At 38.1% G+C, this 26,490-nt stretch overlaps 3 protein-coding genes across 4 annotated transcripts in view; 2 read left to right on the top strand and 1 right to left on the bottom strand.

Annotated features, from left to right (window-relative positions):
• LOC306853068 (uncharacterized protein) overlaps nucleotides 1-12,150 on the top strand; it is a 47,623-nt gene extending 35,473 nt beyond the window's left edge. The window contains exons 3-4 of the mRNA XM_079390242.1: nucleotides 11,222-11,458; nucleotides 12,064-12,150. Coding sequence (XP_079246368.1) covers nucleotides 11,222-11,458; nucleotides 12,064-12,140 — 314 coding nt within the window. The 3' untranslated portion in view covers nucleotides 12,141-12,150. The remainder of the gene's footprint in view (nucleotides 1-11,221; nucleotides 11,459-12,063) is intronic.
• A 2,538-nt stretch (nucleotides 12,151-14,688) lies between these two features.
• LOC306853073 (uncharacterized protein) lies at nucleotides 14,689-20,171 on the top strand. Its single transcript, XM_079390253.1, has 4 exons — nucleotides 14,689-14,815; nucleotides 16,781-17,119; nucleotides 17,314-17,550; nucleotides 19,667-20,171. Exons 1-4 carry the CDS (start codon nucleotides 14,770-14,772, stop codon nucleotides 19,708-19,710), a joined length of 666 nt encoding a protein of 221 aa, XP_079246379.1. The 5' UTR covers nucleotides 14,689-14,769; the 3' UTR covers nucleotides 19,711-20,171.
• Nucleotides 20,055-25,734, bottom strand: LOC306853070 (uncharacterized protein). 2 transcript variants are annotated; one of them, XM_079390248.1, is made up of 5 exons: nucleotides 25,566-25,734; nucleotides 23,822-24,217; nucleotides 23,470-23,715; nucleotides 20,955-21,047; nucleotides 20,055-20,875 (listed from the first exon to the last, which is right to left on the bottom strand). In XM_079390248.1, the coding sequence occupies exons 1-5, from the start codon at nucleotides 25,609-25,611 to the stop codon at nucleotides 20,868-20,870; spliced, it is 789 nt and encodes a 262-aa protein (XP_079246374.1). In that variant the 5' UTR covers nucleotides 25,612-25,734; the 3' UTR covers nucleotides 20,055-20,867. The 2 variants fall into 2 exon arrangements, with proteins under 2 accessions (XP_079246374.1, XP_079246375.1); XM_079390249.1 differs by having other exon boundaries at nucleotides 20,191-20,875; nucleotides 20,955-20,987; nucleotides 25,566-25,719.
• Between the last annotated feature and the right edge of the window lie 756 nt (nucleotides 25,735-26,490).

The raw sequence follows: 26,490 nt of genomic DNA, 5'->3' as shown, positions 1-26,490 counted from the left end.
TTTGTCCGGGAGAGCATGTAGGAGTTTGTCCATTTTGTTTGGTAGAGAGCGGAGATTCGCCAGATGGATGCTAGGCAACGGCATTCTAAATCCACGCTGATGAAGCTTCACAAGTGCGCCGGCTCACTTCACCCTTCTGCGCGTCCTGAGGCGACTGACCAGAGCTACGTCTCCGCCAACTACAATGTCCAGTAAAACGTCCGAATAGTCAAAATCCAGTAAAAGATTTTGTGGCGTATTCTGCCGACTGTTCAGCAGGTCATCCCTGGTAAAACTGATCATATTTGAGAAACAAAAAACAGGAAAAACAAGCAAAAACAGTACAAACACTGAAAAGCAATGCACTGTAGCTGCCATCTGCGGCGCCATCTTTAGAGACACAACCAGGCAGGGTTAACTTTACAGTAGTGCTCAACACTGATTACTGTCAGACTTTCGAAATCTTTCATCACTTGAATTAAGATTATAATATTTTAATTTTAAAGGAGACATTGGATGAAAAATATCCTCATTTGCATATAAATGTGTCTTAGCAGTTTGTGGACACAACCACACTACAAGAAATTAGAAATTCACTCCTATTTTAATCCCCCAAAAACCTAAATAGATAGATGGGTTAAATGCACAGCAGAAATTCCGAGTATGGGCCACATGTCACTTCACTTTCACTAAATTCGTTTATGCCTGGCTGTGCAAATAATTTTACTCCAGACTGTTTTCTGAATGAGGGACAATTCAAGGCGGGTTTTGTTAAAAACTTAAAACTCAAGGATGGATCACTTCCACAGAAGAGAGGGGTGGGGTGAGCAGAGCTCATTAGCATGTAAAGAGATATGCACCGAAACAAGTCACTGTGAACGGAGTTATTTTTGACAAGGTAAAAAGGGTGTTGTTTTACACGACCACTGAGACCATTTCAAGAAGACCCTAATGAATCATACCACCTTGTGGAAAATGGGCATCCGATGTCCCCTTTGAAGCACAGCCACCACAAAATCAGACTTACTTTAAAATCATGCTGAGGTTAACCCTCTGGGCCCTGAGGGTGTTTTGGGGGCCTGGAGATCTTTCGACATGCCCTGACATTTGTGCTTTTTTCAGTTGCTTATAAAAATATAAATGGCTAAAGTCTAATAACACTGTAAACAGCACAAACAGGGCTACAATGTTATGTTAGCAGCATTTATGTACATGATTGTGTTTTTGAGAAAACAACGTTTATGCGTGGTTAGTGAAAAACTAAAATTTTGAAGTCACTGAAATAAGACCATAAAACACATACAGAACAATTGTTTACAAGACTTTTGAGAACCAGATCTTGTAGGCTAGAATATTTACTTCACAATTATGTGAAAATCATTCTGCTTACTCATTCACAGAAAACAATATATTGATTTAAATTTTTAAAGACATGTTTTGTGATTGAAAGCCAATATACGAGGGAGTGGTAATAGCCTTGAATATTAAGTGATTTTCACCATTCTTTTAGATGGGACAGACCGAACATCATGTTGGTTTCATACAGATTACTTCATCACAGAATATTTGTTTTCGATATGACTTACTTCATTTGAAAGAAGACACTTCAAGCTTTCTATAGAGATAACTCTCATGTCTGTGTGTTGAGTATTCGCTGAGTTACACTTCATTTTAGTGACGCATTTCTGAAAACAGTTCGCGGAGACGGAGAAGACAGAGAGCGCACCCTGTTTGTTTTCTTTATTCTTCAAAAGCACAAAGTTTAGTTGTTATTTTGAGTGTATACAAATAAAAGTAGACCCCTTACAGATTCGAATGGTGTATTGCTCTTATCTGAACGATCAAAAATGGCAGAGTAATTCAAGCTCATTTCTGCCTTATCAGGAAAATCTGCCCCTAAACGCGTATTCGCGTTTGTCGGGCTCAGAGGGTTAAATACAGATTTAAAATCATAACAAGAAATAATTTAATAGCCATGATACTGTTTTTGAAATTAAATCTTTGCATAGCTATGACAGGAAACATTGGATCTAACAGTGCCTTAGAAAAAAAAGAGTTAATCTTAAAAAAATAAAGCATATACATAAACCCATATAGGAAATATAAGAGTTATTGGATAAGCATGTTATAAACTTCTGAAACATTGATGTTTCATATTTTAGAGCAGTCACTGCAATTTATGAAAGAAATCAATTAAATCTGTATGTGGAAGTGTGTGAAAAAATCAGATGTAACCCCCTTTGTAAACCTTAACATTATCATATGTAACTGTAATTTAATTACATATTATTTCTCAGTAACTGTAACTGATTACAGTTCCTTTTATTTTGTAATTAAATTACGTAATTCCGTTACATGTAACTAGTTACTCCCCAACACTGCCCCCCACCACTTCAACCTCTGCAGCAATGCTGGCAGCACTCGTACGTCTATTTCCCAAACACAACCTCTGGATATGACGCTGAGCACGTGCACTCAACTTCTTTGGTTGACCATGGCGAAGCCTGTTCTGAGTGGAACCTGTCCTGTTAAACTGCTGTATGGTCTTGGCCACCGTGCTGCAGCTCAGTTTCAGGGTCTTGGCAATCTTCTTATAGCCTACGCCATCTCTATGTAGAGCAACAATTCTTTTTTCAGATCCTCAGAGAGATCTTTGCCATAAGGTGCCATGTTGAACTTCCAGTGACCAGTATGAGAGAGTGAGAGCGATAACACCAAATTTAACACACCTGCTCCCCATTCACACCAGAGACCTTGTAACACTAACGAGTCACATGACACCGGGGAGAGAAAATGGCTAATTGAGCCCAATTTGGACATTTTCACTTAGGGGTGTACTCACTTTTGTGGCCAGCGGTTTAGACATTAATGGCTGTGTGTTGAGTTATTTTGAGGGGACAGTAAATTTTCGCTGTTATACAAGCTGTGCACTCACTACTTTACATTGTAGCAAAGTATAATTTCTTCAGTGTTGTCACATGAAAAGATATAATAAAATATTTACAAAAATGTTAGAGGTGTACTCACTTCTGTGATATACTGTATATACACTATATTGCCAAAAGTATTGGGCCACCCCCTTCTAATGAACATGTTTGACTACTTTAGTAATTTCTATGAGTACAAATCTTAATGTTTAAGCATATAATGATATTCTAGGGAATTGTGTGCTTCTAATTTTATAGCAACAGTTTGGACAGGACTCTTTTCTAGTCTAACATGACAGTGTCTCTGTGTATAAGACACAGTTCAGAAAGACATGATTGATTGAGTCAGTGTGGAAAAATCTGACTGGTCTGCAGAATCCCAGCTGAACACCTCTGGTGTGACTTTATATGCAGACCTTGAGCCAAAAACTCATCTCCAAACACCAATGACTTGTACATAAGGGTACAGTCATTTTAGACACGTCCAAAACTGTTGCAACAGAGATGGAAATACAATTTTTAAATACATGAATTTTGTTTCCACATCTTTGTTGCCACAGTTTTGTTGGTGCCTTTTTCTGTTCTAAAGAAGGGGGTGTCCCAACACTTCTGTCCTTATAGTGTCTATACAAGTCATTGGTGTTTGGTGATGAGTTTTTGACTGCATTTAAAGTCACACCAGAGGTGTGAAAAGTAGAAAATTGCAGTGAAAAACTGGCTTTGACAAATAAAAAAACACAGTTTTAGTAATTGAACATGCGTAATAGTTTACAATAACCATGTAAAGATGTTTTTGGGATACTTTAATTGCTTATTTTTGAAGATTTCAATTCCTATGAATTTCCCTCATTCGACCCCCAACAAATAAATGCAAATATAGAGTAATAGAGTACAAATATAGAGGGTGCAACTGTTAGAAACTACTTCTGACTGGTTCATTTCTGATGATTGCTAATTAATATACATTGATAAATTAAATGTTAATATCGACATCTGTTTGGGGAATTATGTAAAAAATATATATTTAACTACACAGAAAGGATTAATAGATCTGTATATTTATATAAACCACATGATACTGTCAAGAACATTACTGTGAGGAGCGAGAAACGAGGAGTACGTTGGAGATATTTCACAAATAACAGTCTTTATTTTTCCAAATCACTAGGAACACACACATAGCACATGGAGTTGACGTTTAAGACCCGACGAGGAACATGAGGCAGACTACACAACGAAAAACTAAACTAAAAGAGGGACAGACAGGAGCGGGGAATAAACTAATAATCAAACTAATCAGACTGGGGAGAAACTGGGTTAAGGAACAAATGGGGAGCAAAAACACAACAAAACAGTCCAGGGGCATGACATTAATCCCCCCTCCTGGAAGCCACGTCCCGCGCCGTAACAAATTCACCAGGGAGGGGGAATGGACAGACAGAGACCAGGGATGCAACGAAGGAGGGAGAAGCCAGGGAGGAGACAGGAGGAACCTGGAGCAGGAGGAGCCCAGCTAGACCTAGACCACAGCCATAATGTCGACCCACGGTGGAGCCGATGGAGGGATGAGCCATGGAGGAGAAATGGCCGCCGACTCCAGGGACCAGGAGTCAGAGGCGGAGAGCCAATGGGCCAGGGGGATGCCAAGGATCCAGGGGGCCAGGGTGGAGTCGAGGGCTCTGGCGAGGGACGAGGGACAGACAGGTGCGGGGAATCAACTAATAATCATACTAATCAGACTGGGTAGAAACTGGATCATGAAACACACGGGGAACAAAAAACACAACAAAACAGTCCAAGGGCGTGAAAGATACAGACATTGTAATATTTTACCAATTTTAAAGTTGTGTTACATTTTGTTCCTGAAATCCAGCCTGAACCCTCCCTTCTGCTGGGATCAGGACACTCCTGTTTTTTTTGTTGTTGTTTTTTAATCAAATGTGTCCCAGTCTTACTAAAATATGTGAACAACACATATGTTGAAACCATTTTCAATCTTTATTTAAATTCGATTGCTGATATCCAGTCTTCTTTTGAGCAGTGAGAGCTTTGTTAATACACTTTCAAACCAAACATGCAGCCTTTAAAACTGACTTATAAATATCCTTATAACAACTGATTTCTTTTAGCTGCTTTTTCCTGCACAACTTAGTCATTTTGTCCCTCATGTTTTTGTTTCAGTGGTTTAAGGTGAGAAATATTCAAAAAACACTTCAGATAAAATCGATAAACTTCTGATGGTCAGTTCCTCTTCAGGAACTCGAGCTGCAACCGAAGACGCTAGGGGAACGCCTTCAACGTGAGCGGCTCTGAATATCGTGTGCAACCTATCCATTGGATAGGCGAAACTTCACGGATGGGGTGATATAATAACCAGCTGGTATAAAAGCACGTGCGGTGAAACCAGCGTCAGCTTTCTGTCATTCAGCAAAGTGCTCTGTGTGTATCTCTCTGATATTTCTCTGTTGTGAGTCTCATTTAGTCTTGTTTTTCCATAACCACTGTTATAAGCTCCCTGATATTTCCTTGCATACAGCTATTAGGTATGTCAAGCAGATATCCACGCGATAAGGGCGAGAGCAGCTTGCAGTACAAGCAGTGTGGCTGCATATGACACACACAGCTTGTGCACGTCCTGCTTGGGAGCGGGGCACGCACAGTTGGTGCTCGGGGTAAAAAAAAAGCGCCAGCTGTCCACATTGCAATCTTCTTCCAATGCACATGCTTTGCTCCCGGAAGGCTCTCTTTGTTAAGAGGGGAGCTGTCAACAGCGTTCCCCACGGTGCTGGTCCCACTGCCGCCGTGGATTCCCCCCACCCATCAGATTCGGCAGGGAAGGCCACTCGGCAGTCACGGCGGGCTCAGTGCGTCGCTTTTCATCCTCTGAGGAGGGTGAGTATGAGAGTGCCGAGGCTCCACCCCCTCAGTCGGCCCGGTATGAGGAGCTGTTGGAGGCGATGACTCGTGCTGTGGCCAAGTTATAAATCGACTGGCTGGCCGAGGAGCAAGCTGAGCGCAGACTGGATGAACGCTTTCTGCAAAGTGATCACCTCCAACACAGAGCCTGCCATTCTTCCCTGATCTCCACACTGAGGTGTCGAGATCGTGGGAAAGAACTTTTTCGGCCCGCATCTTCATCTACGGTCCCCCTAAGAGGGGTCTGCCTGCTACAAAGCAGACCCTCAGTCAGTGGATTGTGGATGCTATCAACACTGCCTATGAGTTCTCTCAGCTCCCCTCGCCAATGGGAGTCAGAGCTCGACACGAAGTGTGGCCGCCTCCAAGGCCTTTCTCGCAGGTGTCCCAATACAGGACATCTGCAACGCTGTGGGATGGTCTACGCCCCTGACCTTTGTCAGGTTTTATGGCTTGGACATGCGGGCCACTCCAGGCTCTTCCGTCCTCTCGCCCTAGATGCGCTGCGTCTCGATGCCACACTTCTGGCATCCCTGCCAGCGCTTGTTTCATTCCTAGAAGCTGATGCCGGTTTCACCGCACGTGCTTTTATACCAGCTGGTCATTACGTCACTTCGTCCATTGGATAGGTTGCACACGATATTCAGACCCGCTCATGCTGAAGGCGTTCCCCTAGCATCTTCGGACGCATCATCTCGTTCCCTTGAGGAACTGGGGTTACATAGGCAACCTAAGACGTTTTCAAGTGCAGTAACAGGGAACATCTTCCATTATGATTTTATGTCAGACCTCGTGGATTCAGACGTGGGTAAAAGATGACAGAAGACATGCAAATCGTGACAGATGTTTTCTTTAGTAGATGTTTCTTAGTCATCAATGGTTTTTATTGTCACCACAAGCAGTTTTTCCTTGCGGTCACACAATGACAGAAAAGCACAAGTATGTTAGTTATTTTGTGTTCTTGTGCAAGATCTTAAACCCTAAACTGCTTCAATAATGATCTCAACTTCCTTTTCTCTGACAGAATCTGTATTGTGAGCACAGATGAGTGTCAGTCGCTCTTCTGTCAGAGTAAGATTGGGCTCTTCTGGAAACTGGACTTTAGAGAAATGATGTTCATCTTTGGACTGATGCTGCTTCTGCAAACTGCTGCATGTGAGTCTCTTTCACATCAAGCTCATCTTATTATAGTCATCAGAGATTAATCTGATTGAGCATGATATTACATTAAGAATCTGAAGTTATCTAGCAATAGAGTGTCCAGGTCTTCTTGACAGTGTGTATTAGTGAAATGTTATAATATGTCAGAGAAAGGGTTGAAGCCACTGTAAAAGAGCATCTCTATTTAAAACCCAAGAAATCAAAATGACAGTTTATATTATTATATTCTGTGTGTAGTCTTTTTAGACAAAGTATAACAGGTGATTTTTGTACATCTATACCAGAAAATATAAATAGCATCCACTGACCATTCATATCTGTATCTTTGTATTCAAAGATAAAACAATAAAGCAACTCTATGTAGTTTTGTGTATTGTTGTTGTGGTTTTGGAGCCTCCTACAGTTAAGGTGAGCGAAACTGACTGTAGGAATTATTTTCCCAGGGAAAGCAAGAGCTGCTAAAATGTAAAAAAAACTGTAACTTGAATACAATGTAAGTCGCTTTGGATAAAAGCGTCTGCTAAATGCATAAATGTAAATGTGTAAATGTATAATTAATATTACAATATAATTTAAGTGAATAGATGTGCATTTCTTACTGATGTAAAGCAATCCACACTTCTCAAAGATGCTGTGTCCCAATTCACCTTCTTATATAGAAGTCCTTACATAATTTTGAGTGTGTAGCAGAATAGTAAATGAGGTTTGGGACAAACTACTTCACCATAATTGCATCTTTAATGGATGCCCTGTCACTTAGTTACATGCATGTGTTTAGTACTTTTGATTAAAAAGTTACCATAGTTTAAAAACCTTTTATATTCAGTTAATACATATAAAAACACAAACCAACTCATTCTAATCTGTGAACGTTTTCCCCAATTCTTCACAAATATAAATCTGTGCTGTTTTTACCATCAGAGGCTGCACGTCTTGGATTCATTCAGTAACAAAACACTGCTTGGGAATCTTATTTTAGTGGCATATAACTGCATTCTAATAAACCTAAAGGGATAGTTCACCCAAAAATGAAAATTTTATTTTTATCTGCTTACCCCCAGGGCATCCAAGATGTAGGTGACTTTGTTTCTTTAGTACAGGGATACTCAAATCTGGCTCGCAAGATCCACTTTCCTGCAGAGTTTAGCTCTAACCCTAATCAAAAACACCTGAGCATGTTAATCAATGTCTTCAGGATCATTATAAAATCACAAGTAGGTGAGTTTGATCAGGGTTGGAGCTAAACTCTGCAGCAAAGTGGATCTCGCGAGCCAGATTGGAGTATCACTGCTTTAGCAGAAGACAAACAAAGATTTTTAACTCAAACCGTTGCAGTCTATCTGTCATATAATGGCAGTCAATGGGAACCACGGCTTTGAGAGACAAAAAAACATACACAGACAAAATCAAATTAAACCCTGCGGCTCGTGACGATACATTGAGGTCTTAAGACACGAAACGATTGGTCTGTGCAAGAAACTGAACAGTATTTATATAATTTTTTACCTCTGATCCACCGCAATGTCCAACTGTCCTGAGCACGTTCACAAAATCCGCGTGCTCTGGCATAGTAGACGCATGCACAGAAGCGATGTTTAACGGCGGTTGGCATCCAACTTCAAAGGTGGATTACCGCCACCTACTGTACTGGAGTGTGAACCGGAGCTAGACAGAGATAAACTATAACTAGAAGGGAGACTTCCATCTCTCTTCTTCCCCTTCCCCTTTAATTAATAATAATGATTTCCAAAACAGTATTCTATATCTTATTTGCTATACCAGTGTCCCTCTGTAAACTAAATAAAAATGGAAGCGATCTAAACAACGAGTGACGTATATGCACGACAGATCGCTTCCACGCATGCGTCTACTCTGCCTGAGCATGCTGACGCATTGTGAGCACGTTCAGGACAGCTGGACATTGCGGTGGATCAGAGATTAAAACAATTATATAACTACTGTTCAGTTTCTTGCACAGACCAATCGTTTTGTGTCTTTAGACCTCAATGTATTGTGACGAGCCACAGGGTTTAATTTGGGTTTGCCTGTGTATGTTGTTTTGTCTCTCAAAGCCGTGAGTCCCATTGACTGCCATTATATGACCGACAGACTGCAACGGTTTGAGTTAAAAATCTTTGTTTGAGTTCTACTGAAGAAATAAAGTCACCAACATCTTGGATGCCCTGGGGGTAAGCAGATAAACATCAAATTTTAATTTTTGGGTGAACTATCCTTTTAATCACACAGTCATCCTGCATCATGTTCATCAGTAACTGCATCACTGTAAGATGATGGACAGGTCTGGATGGGGCAGAGAGCGTTAATTTTTAACACATTATTTTACTCCGTAATATCGCACCAAGTGACTCATTACAACATCCCTTGTTGCAATATTACTTTAAGAGTCTGCAGTGATCTAATCATAAACTATACAGTTTATATTTGTGGAGTGTTAAATATGAGAGAAAGTGTGTGTTTCTTTCTTTGTGTCCATTGTGCTGAAAGGTTTTAAGATGGGTTCATAAAATTATGTCAATCCATTAAATGTGATGTCAGAAATATAATTATTTGTAAAAAGAGAGTCACAGGTTAACAGGGTTGGACAGAAAGTGCAGGACAAAGACAATTTGTGCTTTCTCAGAATAAAGCATATCTACATGCAGAAAGTGATTGCAGACAGTGAAAGCATGTTATTAAATTTGACTACAATCAAGATTTAGATTTGCATTTTGATTGAGACATATTTGTGTCTGATTTTAATTAATGATTTTAATTTATGATGTCTGTATAGATTTTGGTGACATATTGTGTGTGTGTGTGTGTGTGTGTGTGTGTGTGTGTGTGTGTGTGTGTTTTGTTCTTCAGGTCTGGATTGGTCCTGCAGTTTTAAACAGTCTGATCCCTGTTACGCAGCTCTGGGACACAAACTCAATCTGCTGATGGTGCAATACGCTAGAAAATATGAGCTAAGGATAATAAAGAGAATAAACAACATACAACATTATCCAGTTTGTAGAGTAAGATACGGCAGGATGAGGGCATGTGATCTTTATAATAACAGATCTGAAGTGACAGTCATTAATGGGCTTCTGATAATAAACCGTGTGATCAGAGCAGATTCAGGGAATTACAAATTAATGATTTATCATCTCTCATCCCGCAAAGTATCATTTAGAGATCTTCAAGTGATTGTTGAAGGTACAGAAACTCTCTCATCAGACTCATTACAATCTCATGTTCTCCAAAGATCTCACTTTCATGCAAATTAATCAGTTGAGTCTCTGTGAAGAATTTAGTCAATTCATATGCGCTTTCCATGTACTAAACAGGGTTTCCACGGGTGCTTAAAAAGTCTTAAGAATCAAGAATAACGATATGTGACGATTAAACTTAAAAAGGCTATGATTTCACAATAAATATGAGTGCTGCATGTGTCCAGTTGCTGCACTGCTACATGTACCACTGTTACCATCGAAACGGCTGTATTTCCTTCGTCCAAAAAGCGCCCCCTGCTGGCAGAAAATTAATTTGCCTTTTCAATCAGCCCATCAGCGTAACCCATGCTTTACGCTGCAAACATGCAGAGTTGTAAATGTGAATTGGTGGATTGACAAGAAGATAATGCATCATCAATCAAGACATTAAAATATATTTATATTTTATTTAATTCATATAATAATTGATTGATAATATTTGTTTAAATTAATATAATAATTTATACTTTTGACTCATCCCTTTTCTTAAAAGTAGATAAAAGGCTAAAATACGAAGTTTTTCATTTTATGGAACTTTTTGTTTTTGTGAAAACTTGTATCTGTTTTTTGTATCTAAACCCTAAATTGTACATCGTGTTTTTTAGTTGTTGTTGTTTTTGTTTTTTTACCATTTTACAATTTAATGTTACCATAGACATTGTCCCACCCTGCGCATATGTTATAAATTTTATTCAAGCATGTCTTAAAAAAGATCTTAAAAAGTCTTACATTTGAGCTTAAAAATCCTGCTGATACCCTGACAAAGTATTTTCAAAGTGAAATAATAGCATGCTGCTTACTGTATACTGCATGCTTAAAATGACATGTGAAAGCATTTTAAACAGTGTTTTGCTGCATTTTTGTCACATGACTGACCTACACTGTATGTTTAGTTCAGTCCAGCAATTATTTCAGATATACATTTTGTTTAGAAATGTCTTGAATTTGGCTCATAATGAGTCAAAAATGTGACTCTCCCTCCAGCTCCTATTGGCTCAGTGGAAGTGTCAATCATCTGCTCCTCCAGTGGGGTGATGAGGGTGTTCTGCTCCTCTGAGGGGGATCAGCTCCTCTACAGCTGGACTCTGAATGGAGATCCACTGATGGATGGAAACAGCAGCATTGATCTGGATGAGAGAACTGATGGAAACATCATCTGCAGCGTGAAGAACCACGTCAGTCACGCACAGAAGACCATTAGACTCAAACCCTGTCCTGCTGGTGAGATTTTAATACATCAATGTCCAGATGCTGTATATATAACAACCACAGCAACACCAATGATGAAGACCAGTCAGTTCTCTTCATTTGGCTCTTAACTCTTGAAAAGCATCACTAGTTTGTTTCAGCTTGATCTCAGCAGTGAATTGTGTTGATGTGGTTCAGAGAGAAAGTAGATGATTCTGTGCTGATGTTTTATTTCAGAAGCATCTACTGCAGCTGTGACCTCTGGTGTGACCTCTGGTGTGACCTCTAGTCTGACCTCTGGTGTGACCTCTAGTCTGACCTCTAGTGTGACCTCTGCAGTGACCAGCAGCACACAGACATCAGAATGTGGTACGAGTTTAACAAACACACTCCTGGAAACATGAAGGATGGGTTTGTTTTGTGTCTAATTGTTGTTGTTCAGTGTGTTCAGTGTCTGTGGTGTTTGTGCTGGTCTGGTGTTTCCAGCTGATGGTTCTGTTTGGTCTGTTAGGAGCTTTTCACATCTACATGAGACACACCTCAGGTGAGAGACATTTATTATCATCATTACTTGACATGCAGATATTAAGAGTGTGAAGATGATGATGATGATGATGATGATGATGTGATGTTTTTAGGAAAGAAACGGGTAGATCAGAAAGTGAGGATGAGAAGATTTAGAGAAGGACATGAACACACAGCAGAAGATTCATGAGAGCAGCAGCAGATCATCACATCTATGAGAAATGACTTCATAATCTCACAGATTCTCACATCAATCCAGCTGTCGACTGCAGATCTTATAATATAAAACCAAGAGATTAATCAAAAACAGGAGAAATGAATTAAACCAGATTTTCGACAGTTTTAGTTATGAAGATTATTTTCTGGACATTTGTCTTTTGTAACAGTTTTATTGCTTATTTTATTTATTTATCTTCATGCTTTGAATGAACTAGCAGTACTTTTATATGATTAGATGAAACCCCTTCTGATCATCACTGATAAAACTTGTATTTCTCTGAATCAGATCTGTCACATTGTGTTTAAATTCATATTTCTCCTCTTGCTCTTTTACTTTATTCTGATGTTTTGGTTGATTTCTCTTCATGTACTGTCTATTTAGATGTTTTATCTGTTTGAAGCTCTAGATCTGTTTTGTAGTGTCTCTGTTTTGCTGTCTGTGGTTTGATTTTGCTTGAATTTGCAATTGACCTTTAAAACATTCATGCATTTTTCTTCACAAGATATTTGCATCATTATAGAACATTGCTAAACATGTCATTCTTCAGACATTGTAAATGGGGTCATTGCTGAATTTGTTTTTTGAGTTAAATGAAAATAAAACACTTTGAAATGAAACAGTATTTGCAGTCAAAAGTCCCAAGCTCGTACAATTTTTATTTTTCAACACAGTCAATTAACATTTCATCTAACAGAAAGCACACATCAATTAATTGAAACATAAAAACAAACCACGTATAAAAACAATAAATCCAGACAGAAATCGAATGATTTGTATTAAATATTTTCAGCTGTAGCTCTTGTTTCCTGCTGCAGATGTCGCTCATAACAAAGAAAGTGTGTTTTGTCTAAGACAGCAAACTTTAAATCCATTCAGTATAGAATTACATTATTAATGTTTTAAGTTTTAAAAAGTTTATTTAAAGTTAGATTTGATCTCTGTTACAAAGCTATGTGGCTAAAACATAACATTGCGTCATGTGGGGAATAGTTTGACCACAGTCACTGTTCTTGAGGTAAATATTTTTCCTGCAAAGTCCGACCCGACAGATGAAAATATAGATTATTTGCAGGCATAGGGTAATAAATCAAGAAAATAAGTATAAAAATAAAGACCACAAACATGACGTTTTAATGTACTTGTTTATTTAATGAGTAATTTGTTAATTAAAAGACATCAAAAGACAAATTTAGACAAATAAACAACACAGCTTTAGTAACTGAACATGCATAATGGTTTATAATAACAATAAAGTAAAGATTTGTTGTGTCACTTTAATTGTTTAATTTTGAAGATTTCATTTCCTTTGAATTTCCCTCATTGCCCCCCCCCCCCCCCCCCCCAAAAAAAAAAAAAAATCAATACAAATATAGAGTAATGGGTGCAAATGTTAGAAACTATTCCTGAGTGGAGCATTTCTCATGATTGATAATTAATATGCATTGATAAATTAAATATTATTAAATTGTATTTGTGTTTAATATCGACAGCTGTTTGGGGGATTATATTATGGGGACAGAATCATATTTAACTACACAGAAAGGATTAATAGAATTAATATTTAAATATGTATAGGTTTATACCACATGATACAGACATCGTAATATTTGACCAATTTTAAAGTTGTTTTGTTCCTGAAATCCAGCTTGAATCCTCCCTTCTGCTGAGATCAAATGTGTCCCAGTCTTACTAAAATATTTGAACAACACTGAAACTATTTTCAATGTTTATTTAAATGCGATAGCTGATATCCAATCAAATTTCTTCTGAACTGGAGAAGATTCAGAGGCTGAAACAGCAGCAGATGTACAGCTCTGAGCTGATGGAGACCTCTTGTGATGAACCCGAGTAATGACAGAGATCTCATTTCAGTACAAACTGAGCTTCTATATCGGGACAAAATGTTTTTACAAACTGCAGTAATCAATGAGAGCTTTGTTAATATACTTTCAAACCACACATGCATTAACTGACATTATAAATATTCTCACGACAACTGGTGTATTTAGCTGGTTTTTCCTGTATATTTGACTCAGTGCAGGTCATTTTGTCCCTCATATATTTGTATAGTGTGTTTTAAAGTGAGGAATATTCATAAAACTCTTCAGAGATCCTAGATAAGCTTCTGATGGTCAGTTTTCCAGTGCAGTAACAGGGAACATCTTCCATTATGATTTTGTGTCAGACCTCGTGGATTCAGACTTGGGTAAAAGTTGACAGAAGATGTGCAAATGTGTTTCATAGACAGTTTTTCCTTGCGGGTCATTATGAGCACTGTGGTTATAAAAGCACCAAAGAGTGACAAAATTATTAATATATTAAATGTCTTTGTGAAAATGTAAAACTGCAGATGCATAATGAATGGAAAGTCCCCATCATGACAGAAAAGCAAACAATGTTATTTATTCTTGTGACCTTGTTCAAGACCCTGAAGTGTGAATGATCTCAACTTCCTTTTCTCACTCAGAAACTGTGCAGTAGTTTAATAACTATATTGTGAGCACAGCTGAGTGTCAGAGTGAGAAGTGATTGTGTGACTGAAGCAGCATCACACTCTTCTGCTGGGATTGAGCTCTTCTGGAAACTGGACTTTAGAGAAATGATGCTCATCTTTGGACTGATGCTGCTGCTGCAAACTGCTGCATGTGAGTCACTTTCACATCAAACTCATGCTACTTATGAATCTCTCAAATAAAAACAGTGTAATATTACAATGGGAGTTTTCCCAAAACGGTCTGCAGTGATCTGTTCTCTGGTCTTATTAGTGTGTATCAGTGGCAATTACAATATGTCAGATAGAAGCGTTTAAATCACAATAAAACTACCGTGCGACTCCACCGGGCTAGGACACCGGCAAAGCATATTAGTATCGCTTTTTATTTTTATTTTATTTATTTTTTTCCTTTATGTTTACTATTGAAATGTTGTTGTATGCATTTGTCAATTTTTTTTATTTTCTGTATTTTCTTAAATGTGTGTGTATAGAGTATTTACAGAGTGTTAACTTGTAGTTTTAGTTACTTTTTCTTATTTGTAAGTCGCTTTGGATAAAAGCGTCTGCTAAATGACTAAAAGTAAAAGTAAAACAGTTCCTGTGTTAAAGAGTGTAGTATTGTTATACCGGTACAGGGAATTAAAACCCTATAATCATGTCCCTACTTTTCAAGACAGGCTCATAATAGACCCTTCTATACTCACCTCTCCGATGAATGGATCCTCTGTTCCCGGTGTCCGTGCTAATTCAGTCAACAGTTCAAATACAAAATAACAACTTCTCCATTTTTCTAAATAGCATATTCATTATTATTTTAAACTATGGAGAAATGTACAAAAACCCTACACTTCATATAGCAAACATGAATAACACCTCATGACTTGGTCTTGACTAGAAGGTCTATCCTGCAAGTGTATTTTAACGTGCAAAATGCATCTCCTTGACAACAACCATTTCTTTGCTAAACAAACTTCATAAACACATTATTAATAACCTCAAAGTAATTCATATTCGTGCTCTCCATATACAGCACATACTGGAAACATAACATCTTAACGTTTATACTTCTGCAACAAGAGTTTGAAGTTCCATTACCTCTAAATCATTTGTTAACATTTTCAATTCAGTAGAAAACCTACTCAAATTAATCATCTCTCTCATATTCTTCGTTATTCTTTTGTTTAAAGATTCTTGCTTTCTCATTAACTTCAGAATCTTTTAACTTAACACAGATATTTTGATCTTCCAGTTCTGCTTTTGGCCCTCTTGCGTCGTTCCTCTTTTTGTCTCTTCTTGTCCTCCTTACTCTGGTAACATCGCAGCCCCTGGTCTAAAATCAATTTCTATCTTTTCTGGTCGTCTTGTTTGATTAATTGCTGGGGATTGATTAGAAAATGTCATATTATAATCACATACAACAAGAGCCATGAAATCAAAGTGATATTATATACTTCTCAGAAAAAGTATAACAGCTGATTTTGTCAGTCTACATCAGAAAATATAAAAAAACATTCCTTGACTGATAACTGACTGATTTGATGATAAAAATGTTGGTTCTGTCAGGACCACTATCGTCAAGACGATTGACAATTAGCATACAGTTTGCTTTGGTGGTATGCTTCTGTTCTGGGCAAGAGCTCCCTGCGAGAGCAGCGATAACCCCCCAGGGTAAACAGAACAGAACCAACATAAATGTATTGCACATATTGTTAAATTTCAGTCATTTTATGTACACATTTTAGAATTAGTCTGATTTAAAGGAGAATCAGAAGGATGAATCCTGAGGAGGAGTTGGGGATGGAGGAGGGTAATAGCTATTGAGCAATGCGAAAACTGCTGATAATACTGAGGGACCTTAGATGGGTGATAGATGGATGCTTAGATAGGTGTCGTATTCCTGTAGATGGGGATCAGCTGATGCGAGCTTGACTAACGTGACCTGCCAGAACTAACACTATATGCTTGATTTGAATGTAGAAGCTCTGCACTATTTAATTTGGTTTTTGATCTGGATCATTATTAGTAACGTTATTTTCATGATGGGAGTGATGTTCATGCACATTTAAGTGTGTGTGTGTGTGTGTGTGTGTGTGTGTGTGTGTGTGTTGTTTTTCAGGTCTTGATCGGTTCTGCTGGTTTGATCAGTCTGATCCCTGTTATGGAGCTCTGGGACACAGACTCGATCTGCCTATGGTGCTGGGTGCTAGTAATTATGTACTGCAAATGATAAAGAGAATAAACAACACAAAAGACGATCTATTTTGTAGATTTCAGCATGGCAGTATCAAGAAGACTGAATGTAATCTTTATAATAACAGACCAGAAGTGACCATCATTCATGGGATGCTGATAATAAACCATGTGATCAGAGCAGATTCGGGGAATTACAGATTAGAAATTTACAGCTCACAGGTCATACAGACATTTCGAGGAGATCTTCAAGTGATTGTTGAAGGTACAGAAACTCTCTCTTCAGACTCATTACAATCTCATGTTCTCCAAAGATCTCACTCTCATGCAAATGAATCAGTTGAGTCTCTGTGAAGGTTTTTATTCCTGTAGCACACAGTAAACACACGACATACTCCAGTAATAGTAACAAGATTCTCCTGTGTTTGTCATGTGACTGTAATGTGTCCCTCCCTCCAGCTCCTATTGGCTCAGTGGAAGTGTCAATCATCTGCTCCTCCAGTGGGGTGATGAGGGTGTTCTGCTCCTCTGAGGGGGATCAGCTCCTCTACAGCTGGACTCTGAATGGAGATCCACCGATGGATGGAAACAGCAGCATTGATCTGGATGAGAGAACTGATGGAAACATCATCTGCAGCGTGAAGAACCACGTCAGTCACACACAGAAGACCATTAGACTCCAACCCTGTCCTGCTGGTGAGATTTTAATACATGAATGTTACATATATATATATATATATACATATATATATATATATATATATATATATATATATATATATATATATACATATATATATATATAAACCACAGCAACCAATAATGCAATTCTTTTAATTTGGCTCTTAACTCTTGAAAAGCATCACTAGTTTGTTTCAGCTTGATCTCAGCAGTGAATTGTGTTGATGTGGTTCAGAGAGAAAGCAGGTGATTCTGTGTTGATGTTTTAATACAGAACCAAATACTGCAGCTCTGACCTCTAGTTTGTACGGTGGCCGAGAGAGCTCAACGCGCTGCAACTTCAGAAAACACATGCAAATAGACAAAACACCAGCAAATCAAGAAAACATCTTCATCATTTTGACAACACATGCGCTGCAAATGAGAAACGCTGCAAATGCTCACAACACATGCAAATTGAGAAACGTTGCAAATGCTCACAACACATGCAAATTAATAAACGCTGCAAATCCTCACAACACATGCAAATTAAGAAACGCTGCAAATCCTCACAACACATGCAAATTGAGAAACGTTGCAAATGCTCACAACACATGCAAATTAATAAACGCTGCAAATCCTCACAACACATGCAAATGTCCTTTCTTTCATTAGCCTACTAAAAGAGCCTGAATAAATTTTTAAATATTATTCTTACTGACATTTTTATTTTGACCTGGTTTTAACAATTAATGAAGCATTGCAAATTTATTTTCATTAACCTTGAAATTATATTTAGTTGAGTATAAGTTAGCCATCTTACATAATAACGTTAATCGTCTTATTTGTCATTATTACATTTACATTCATTTACATTTACATTTATTCATTTAGCTGACGCTTTTATCCAAAGCGACTTACAATTGCTATATATGTCAGAGGTCGCACGCCTCTGGAGCAACTAGGGGTTAAGTGTCTTGCTCAGGGACACATTGGCGTCTCAAAGTGGATTCGAACCCGGGTCTCTCACACGAAAGGCATGTGTCTTATCCACTGCGCCATCACCACCACTATTATTAATTATTAATCTAATAATATCCAAAAGACAAAGAAATCATGCAATCAGGGTGTTAAAATAAACAACAACAACAAAAAAACACTCACCTTTCAGTTCACCAACAACTCAACCAATAGCCACTGCACAATAAGCAAATCCCAGCTGGTCCGTCACTTTTTTTGGGTCCCCTTGAAACATTTCCATTGTGGTCCATGCAGCACATTTTTGTGAGGATTTGCAGCGTTTCTTAATTTGCATGTGTTGTGAGGATTTGCAGTGTTTCTTAATTTGCATGTGTTGTGAGGATTTGCAGTGTTTCTCAATTTGCATGTGCTGTGAGGATTTGCAGCGTTTCTCAATTTGCATGTGTTGTGAGGATTTGCAGTGTTTCTCAATTTGCATGTGTTGTGAGGATTTGCAGCGTTTCTTAATTTGCATGTGTTGTGAGGATTTGCAGCGTTTCTTAATTTGCATGTGTTGTGAGGATTTGCAGTGTTTCTCAATTTGCATGTGTTGTGAGGATTTGCAGCGTTTCCTAATTTGCATGTGTTGTGAGGATTTGCAGCGTTTCTCAATTTGCATGTGTTGTGAGCATTTGCATCGTTTCTCATTTGCAGCGCATGTGTTGTCAAAATGATGAAGATGTTTTCTTGATTTGCTGGTGTTTTGTCTATTTGCATGTGTTTTCTGAAGTTGCAGCGCGTTGAGCTCTCACGGCCACCGTACGGCGGCCCTTTGAGCGAGTGCGCGTTCAGAATAAACGACGCAATCTGGCCGATTATCAGAGAGCAACAGCTCTCCTATTGACACTAAGACCACATCCACACCTGCCACCCCCCATCCCTGTTGGGCAAAGTGTTGAAATTATCACTTTTTTGTGCTTTGTGAACAATCGCGCCTTGCGCGGCGGCACCATTGCGCGGAAAAGATGTACCGGGAGAAGCTCGATCGTCATTTCCAAAAGGCAAATATTCCCCTTCAGAGTCAGAATTGGAGAATAACATTTGCAACACATCCTCACAGTACAACTTTTTATTAAGAATTTGGCAATCACACTCTAATCCTACCCAGAACTCTATCTCTCTACCCCATTAGATGTCCAGAGAAGTGGAGCTGGAAGTTATTTGACTCTGCAGTGAGTACCTCTTGGGATAAAACACGCCGTCTTTGTTATGAGTGACATCTGCAGCAGGAAACAAGAGTTACAGCTGAATCCATTTACTAAAATTAATCTGATTTCTGTCTGGATTTATTGTTTTTATATGTAATTTGTTTTTATCCCTGCTAAAAAAAAAACAATAGAAACCTTCTCAGAATGTGCAATAGTTTTACTGGTTATAATGGGAATTGTATTGGTTGTAACGGAAACATAATGGACCCTGTTGGTCTCTACTGATAATTGGTCAACTTCTATTGGTAGCTTGTTAAAACCACTAAATCCTAAAGGAACGTGATAAAACACACTAAAAGAAACCATTTTTTTAAATGTTTTTTAATGGTTAATGATGATGGTTTTTATTGTTTTTCAGTAGGGATGTGTGTTTAAGTTCATTGATGTGATAAAATGTAAAAAAAAATAAACATTTTATGAGCTTGTGACAAACATTTTTTTTCAAAGCTTTCATTTCAAAGCATTTTATTTTCATTTAACTTTATTCAGGAATGACCCCAATTACAGTTTCTAAAGAATTACATGTTCTCAATATTCTATAATGACACATATCTAAAATGCACAAATGTGGTTAAACATGTTAAAATTCATCTACAAAACTGCAGATTGAAGCACAACCACAGACAGCAAAACAACAAACACTACAAAACTGAAACGGATCAAGAGCTTCAAACAGATAAAACATCTAAACAGACACTGTACATGAAGAGAAATCAACCAGAACATCAGAATAAAGCAAGAGCAGAAATATGAAAATAAAAACACAGAATGACTTCACAATCTGACAGATCTGATTCAGAGAAATATAAGAGTTTGGATGAACAGTAATTAAATAAAAATACTCCTAGTTTATTCAAAGCATAAAGAAAAAAAGAAAAAAAGCAATAAAACTGATACAAAACACAAATGTCCAGAAAATAATCTTCATAACTAAAACTGTAAAAAAATATGGTCTAATTAATTTCTCCTGGATTTAATTCATCTCTTGGTTTTATATTATAAGATCTGCTGTCAACAGGTAAAAGCTGGATATGAAGTAATTTCTCATAGATGTGATGATCTGCTGCTGCTCTCATGAATCTTCTGCTGTGTGTTCAAGTCCTTCTCTAAATCGTCTCATCCTCATTACTTTCCTAAAAACATTACATCATCATCATCTTCACACTCTTAATATCTGCATGTCACGTAATGATGATGATAAATGTCTCTCACCTGACGTGTGTCTCATGTAGATGTGAAAAGCTCCTAACAGACCAAACAGAACCATCAGCTGGAAACACCAGACCAGCACAAACACCACAGACACTGAACAACACAAACAAAATCAATCAATCAATCAATCAATGAACAACAATTAGACAGAAAACAACACCTTCATGACCAAGTTCCATCTAAGCACCTAAAGGAGCTGCTTCCAGAAGTAATAGATCCTCTTCTGAATATTATTAACTCATCATTGTCATTAGGATATGTCCCAAAAACCTTAAAATTGGCTGCTATTAAGCCTCTCATTAAAAAAAACACAACTTGACCCCAAAGAATTAATTAATTACAGACCGATCTTGAATCTCCCTTTTCTGTCAAAGATATTAGAAAGGGTCGTATCATCACAACTATATTCCTTCTTAGAGAAAAATGCTATATGTGAGGATTTCCAGTCAGGTTTTAGATCATATCATAGTACTGAGACTGCTCTCATTAGAGTTACAAACGACCTGCTTCTATCATCTGATCGTGGTTGTATTTCTCTATTAGTGCTACTGGATCTTAGCACCGCGTTTGACACTCTCGACCACACAATTCTTTTAAATGGACTAGAAAATTATGTTGGCATTAGAGGAAGTGCACTGGCATGGTTCAAATCGTACTTATCTGACCGCCATCAATTTGTGGCAGTAAATGAAGAGGTATCATACCAATCACAAGTGCAGTAGTACCTCAAGGCTCAGTACTTGGCCCCTTACTTTTCACGCTTTACATGTTACCCTTGGGAGATATCATTAGGAAATATGGTGTTAGTTTTCACTGTTATGCTGATGATACTCTTCACGATATTTCTTCACGATATTTCTTCACGACCCGATGAAACTTACCAATTTGCAAAACTAATGGAATGTATAGTTGATATCAAAAACTGGATGACTAGCAATTTTTTGCTGCTAAATTCTGAAAACCAGAGGTTTTAATTATTGGACAAAAAACTTTTGCATGTAATAACCTAGATCACTGTCTAATACTTGATGGCTGCTCTGTAAATACTTCATCATCAGTTAGGAATCTATAGGTGTGCTTTGTGATAGCAATCTTTCCTTCGAAAAACATGTTTCTAGCATTTGTAAAACTGCATTGCTTAAAAATATATCTAAATTACGACCTATGCTCTCAATGTCAAATGCAGAAATATTAATTCATGCGTCCCTGACCTCAAGGCTAGATTATTGTAATGGTTTATTGGGTGGTTGCTCTGCACGTTTAATAAACAAACTCCAGCTGCTAGAGTTCTTACTAGAACCAGGAAGTATGACCACATTAGCCCGGTTCTGTCAACACTGCACTGGCTCCCTATCAAACATCGTATACATTTTAAGATCTTGCTAATTACCTATAAAGCCCTGAATGGTTTGGCACCTCAGTATTTGAGTGAGCTCTTATCGCATTATAGTCCTTCACGTCCGCTGAGATCTCAAAACTCTGTCCATTTGATAATACCTAGAATATCAAAATCAACTGGGGGCGGGAGATCGTTTTCCTATTTAGCACCCAAACTCTGGAACAATCTACCTAACACTGTTCGGGAAGCAGACACACTCTGTCAGTTTAAATCTAGATTAAAGACCCATCTCTTTAACCTGGCTTACACATAATACACTATTGCATTTCTATAATTCAAATCGATTAAAGGATTATTAGGTTGCATTAATTAGGTCATCCGGAACCGGGAACACTTCCCAAAACACCTGACATACTTGTTACATCGTTAAAGGAATGGCATCTACGCTAATATTAGTCTGTTTCTTTCTTATTCCGAGGTCACTGTAGACACTCAGATCCAGTCTGTATCCAGATCAGATGGTCTACAGCCCTGAACGCCAGCGGACATCTAGATGAGCCCCAGAGACTGATCCCCAGTGAAGACCCTGTCTTTTAGACAGCCATCGGGACAAGACCACAGGAACCAGATGAGTCCTTTGCACAATCTGACTTTAGCCTAGATTTAAACTGCTGATTTTGTCTGGCCAGAGGAGAATGACACTATTTCGACACACTATTTCCCCGTCTAAATACTGTAAAGCTGATGTAAAGCCACCCAGCTTTATATCAAGCTGATGTAAAGCTGCTTTGACACAATTTGCATTGTTAAAAGCGCTATACAAATAATATTGACTTGACTCTGTTTATATTTACATATGTGTATTTTATTATCATCTTATTTTTATTGTCTGTGTGTTGTTGTTGTCTCTGTGTATTAGAAGCTTGTGACACTAAAACTAATTCCTTGTAAGCTCTTTCTGATTCTGATTCTGATGTATTAAAGCGAGGTATGAAGAACGGCCCTGATGTCTGTGTGCTGCTGAACACTGATATCAACACAATTCACTGCTGAGATCAAGATGAAACACACTAATGACATTTCTCAAGAATTAAGAGACTTGAGTGTTTTACATCATTGGTGTTGCTGTGGTTGTTATATATACAGTATCAGGACATTGATGTATTAAAATCTCACCAGCAGGACAGGGTTGGAGTCTAATGGTCTTCTGTGCGTGACTGACGTGGTTCTTCACGCTGCAGATGATGTTTCCATCAGTTCCCTCATCCAGATCAATGCTAGTGTTTCCAACCATTGGTCCTTGCTCTAGTATTTTTCCATTCAGAGTCCAGCTGTAGAAGAGCTGATCTCCCTCAGAGGAGCAGAACACTGACGTCTGATTGGAGGAGCAGCTGGATGACACTTCCACTGAGCCAATAGGAGCTGGAGGGAGGGACACATCACAGTCACATGACTCTTGCTCAACATATAATCGGCGTCAATCTCAAGGCATTTCCAAAATAAAATATATTGCTGAGAGCTTTTATACCTTCAACAATCACTTGAAGTTCACTGGCAGTGAGCATATCTATCTCAATGACATTTGCTCTGTAAGTCCCTGAATCTGCTCTGATCACATTGTTTATGGTCAGAGTCATATTATCAACGAAGAACTCAGATCTGTTTCTGATGGATTCATGTTTATTTATGATCAAAGTCACATTTTTTAAGAACTCAGATATGTCTCCGATGGATTCATAATCATACTCTTTATTTTTATTTATGCTAAAAACATGCTGTCTACTGCCATCATTTAACGTCTTATACAAACGAAGGTCTTGATATGGAGGGTTCAGCTCCATCTGCAGATTGAGTTTGTGTCCCAGAGCTGCGTAACATTGTTTGATCGAATATAGTTGATCAAATGTGCAGAACCGATCCAGACCTAAAGAACAAAACACACACAAAATGAAATGAACCAACATCGACAGACAGAGTCAGAGTGTTAGTGCTGTTATAAATATCATCTCTCATCATGAATTACAATCAGACACAAATCACACAAACATTCATCAAGTCTTACGGAAGACACGTACAGCGTTGTATACAGATATTCATACGTGTTGCAGACGCGGTCTCACAAACTAAATCCACACTAATACTGCATCGAAGCCATATTTGAGATGAATCATATCCCATCATTCATCACCCCCCCCCCCCCCCCCCCCCCCCGAAATCATGAGGTCAATCAAAACGTTGCAGTGCAAGTTCTTTTAATTTGATATCACACATCATTTATGTAAAATGGAACGTGTTGCACTTTTTATTGGTACAGAGATGGATGTGTATTTTGTCAAATGTTTAGAACTGCTTTTTATCACTTAATTAGAAGAACCACAATTAAGTTATCATTCATAGGGACTACTGGACAGATACTTCAGAGTTTATATCAAAGTGTAAAGTATTACATGTACAAAATGTATTAGATCAAGCTCTGTAAAAAATGTACATGCATTTATTCAAGAGAAGTTTTTACAGAGTGTAAAATGTATTTGTGGACTTCACGCCCCGCTTGAACACTTCAGCCAAATACAGGAAATACATCATAAAATAAACAAGTGGTCAAGTGCAAAGACAACAGTTGTGAGCATTGTGACAGACCCTATATATATATATATATATATATATATATTCAAATTGAAGTAGTTTGTCCCAAAGTTTGGCTACTACTCTTGCTACTCGCTCAAAATTATGTAGATACTTTTTCTCCTCAAAATGTGCACAATGCACATACATTCAGGCTGTAGTACAAGTAGGTGAATCAGAACAGCATCTGTGAGAAGTGTGCACTGCTTTACAGCAGAGACAAATGCACACGTACAACTATCCACTGAAATTACATTGTAAAATCAGGTATAACATTTACATATTCGTGACAGTCAATTCCACTCACTGCATTGTGTAGGAGAATCTGAAGTCACAAAAATACACAAAACTACATAGTTTTTTTTTTTATGTTTTAGTTTTGAGTACAAAGATCCATAAGAAACTGTATAAAGCACGGAGGGAAGAGAGAAGAACAGTGGATTTGAATGAGAGAAAAAGGGAGTTAGAGACAGAGAGCTGTAAGAAGTGAAAAGCAGCAAAACACATAATACTCAACTAATACACAGACAAGAAGATCAGAAAACTCTATTGTCCGATCACTGCAGACGCTAACTTTATATTTTTATTTCTGAGATCGATCTGATTGATCAGCATGATAAGAGGAGTTTGATGTGAAAGTGACTCACATGCAGCAGTTTGCAGCAGCAGCATCAGTCCAAAGATGAGCATCATTTCTCTAAAGTCCAGTTTCCAGAAGAGCCCAATCCCAGCAGAAGAGTGTGATGCTGCTTCAGATCGTCTGTGTTCAGGATCTCATCGAGACAAGCGTCTTCACAGCACAATGAGGAAATATCTGAAGAGGAAGTTTCCTCTTATGCTGTTAGTGTGCACTAATGTGTAAAAGAAGAAGTAACATTTACATTATACTGTTGCTTGTAGCAACAATAATGTTGCTGTGATTTTAGTCAGCTAGCTGGAATTTAACATGGATTGTCTAAACAGGTTAATAACTCTGGAAAATCAGGTCCATCTAGGGAGAAAGATAGTGAAAGATTAGTAGGGATTTCAAACCTTCACCAGATACTCTACGCTCTCAGAAATAAGGCACAAGGAGCAGCACCTTTTCAAAATATACTAGTATGTACCTTTGAGGTACTAATATGGACTCTGTAGTGGTAAATAAGGTACTAAGTGTGTAACTCTACTTCCATACCCTGACGAAAAAGAAGTTTATTCAAGTGTGTTATTAGTATACGTCTATTAAACTAAAAATAGGAAAGTACACTTTTAGTCTACTTTATGTACTTCTCAGAAATATATAGTTTTTTTTAAATTACATTTAATTATAGTTGACTTATACTTCAAAAAAAGTCTAAATATATTTGAGCTGTATTTGTGCTCTGAGAATCTGTGTTGTCGTTGTTATATGGTAGGGGGCACTAGTACTCATCTTCTGTGCAGAATTCCCAAAAAAACACAAGTGAAGAAGAAACTGAAACAACGGCTGTGTCCAAATTGAGGGTCTGCATCCTCCTTAGGATCCTTCCTACCCGGTTGAAGGAGGAGGGATCCTCCGACGTCCGCAAAACCCGGAAGTCGGTGTTTGTGAAT

The sequence above is a fragment of the Barbus barbus genome, assembly GCF_936440315.1.
Source record: "Barbus barbus genome assembly, chromosome: 33".
Taxonomy (NCBI): Eukaryota; Metazoa; Chordata; class Actinopteri; order Cypriniformes; family Cyprinidae; genus Barbus; species Barbus barbus.
Note: the sequence above shows the minus strand (reverse complement) of the source record. Positions and strands in the feature narration are given on the sequence as shown.

Coding starts and splice junctions, on each gene's coding strand:
- LOC306853070 (XM_079390248.1), bottom strand. CDS start 25,611: ATGATGCTCATCTTTGGACTGATGCTGCTGCTGCAAACTGCTGCAT. Junction 24,218..25,565: donor GCTGCTGCAAACTGCTGCAT/GTGAGTCACTTT, acceptor TTTGTTCTTTAG/GTCTGGATCGGTTCTGCACA. Junction 21,048..23,469: donor ACTCCAACCCTGTCCTGCTG/GTGAGATTTTAA, acceptor TGTGTTGTTCAG/TGTCTGTGGTGTTTGTGCTG.
- LOC306853073 (XM_079390253.1), top strand. CDS start 14,770: ATGATGCTCATCTTTGGACTGATGCTGCTGCTGCAAACTGCTGCAT. Junction 17,120..17,313: donor TCTTCAAGTGATTGTTGAAG/GTACAGAAACTC, acceptor CCCTCCCTCCAG/CTCCTATTGGCTCAGTGGAA. Junction 17,551..19,666: donor ACTCCAACCCTGTCCTGCTG/GTGAGATTTTAA, acceptor CTACCCCATTAG/ATGTCCAGAGAAGTGGAGCT.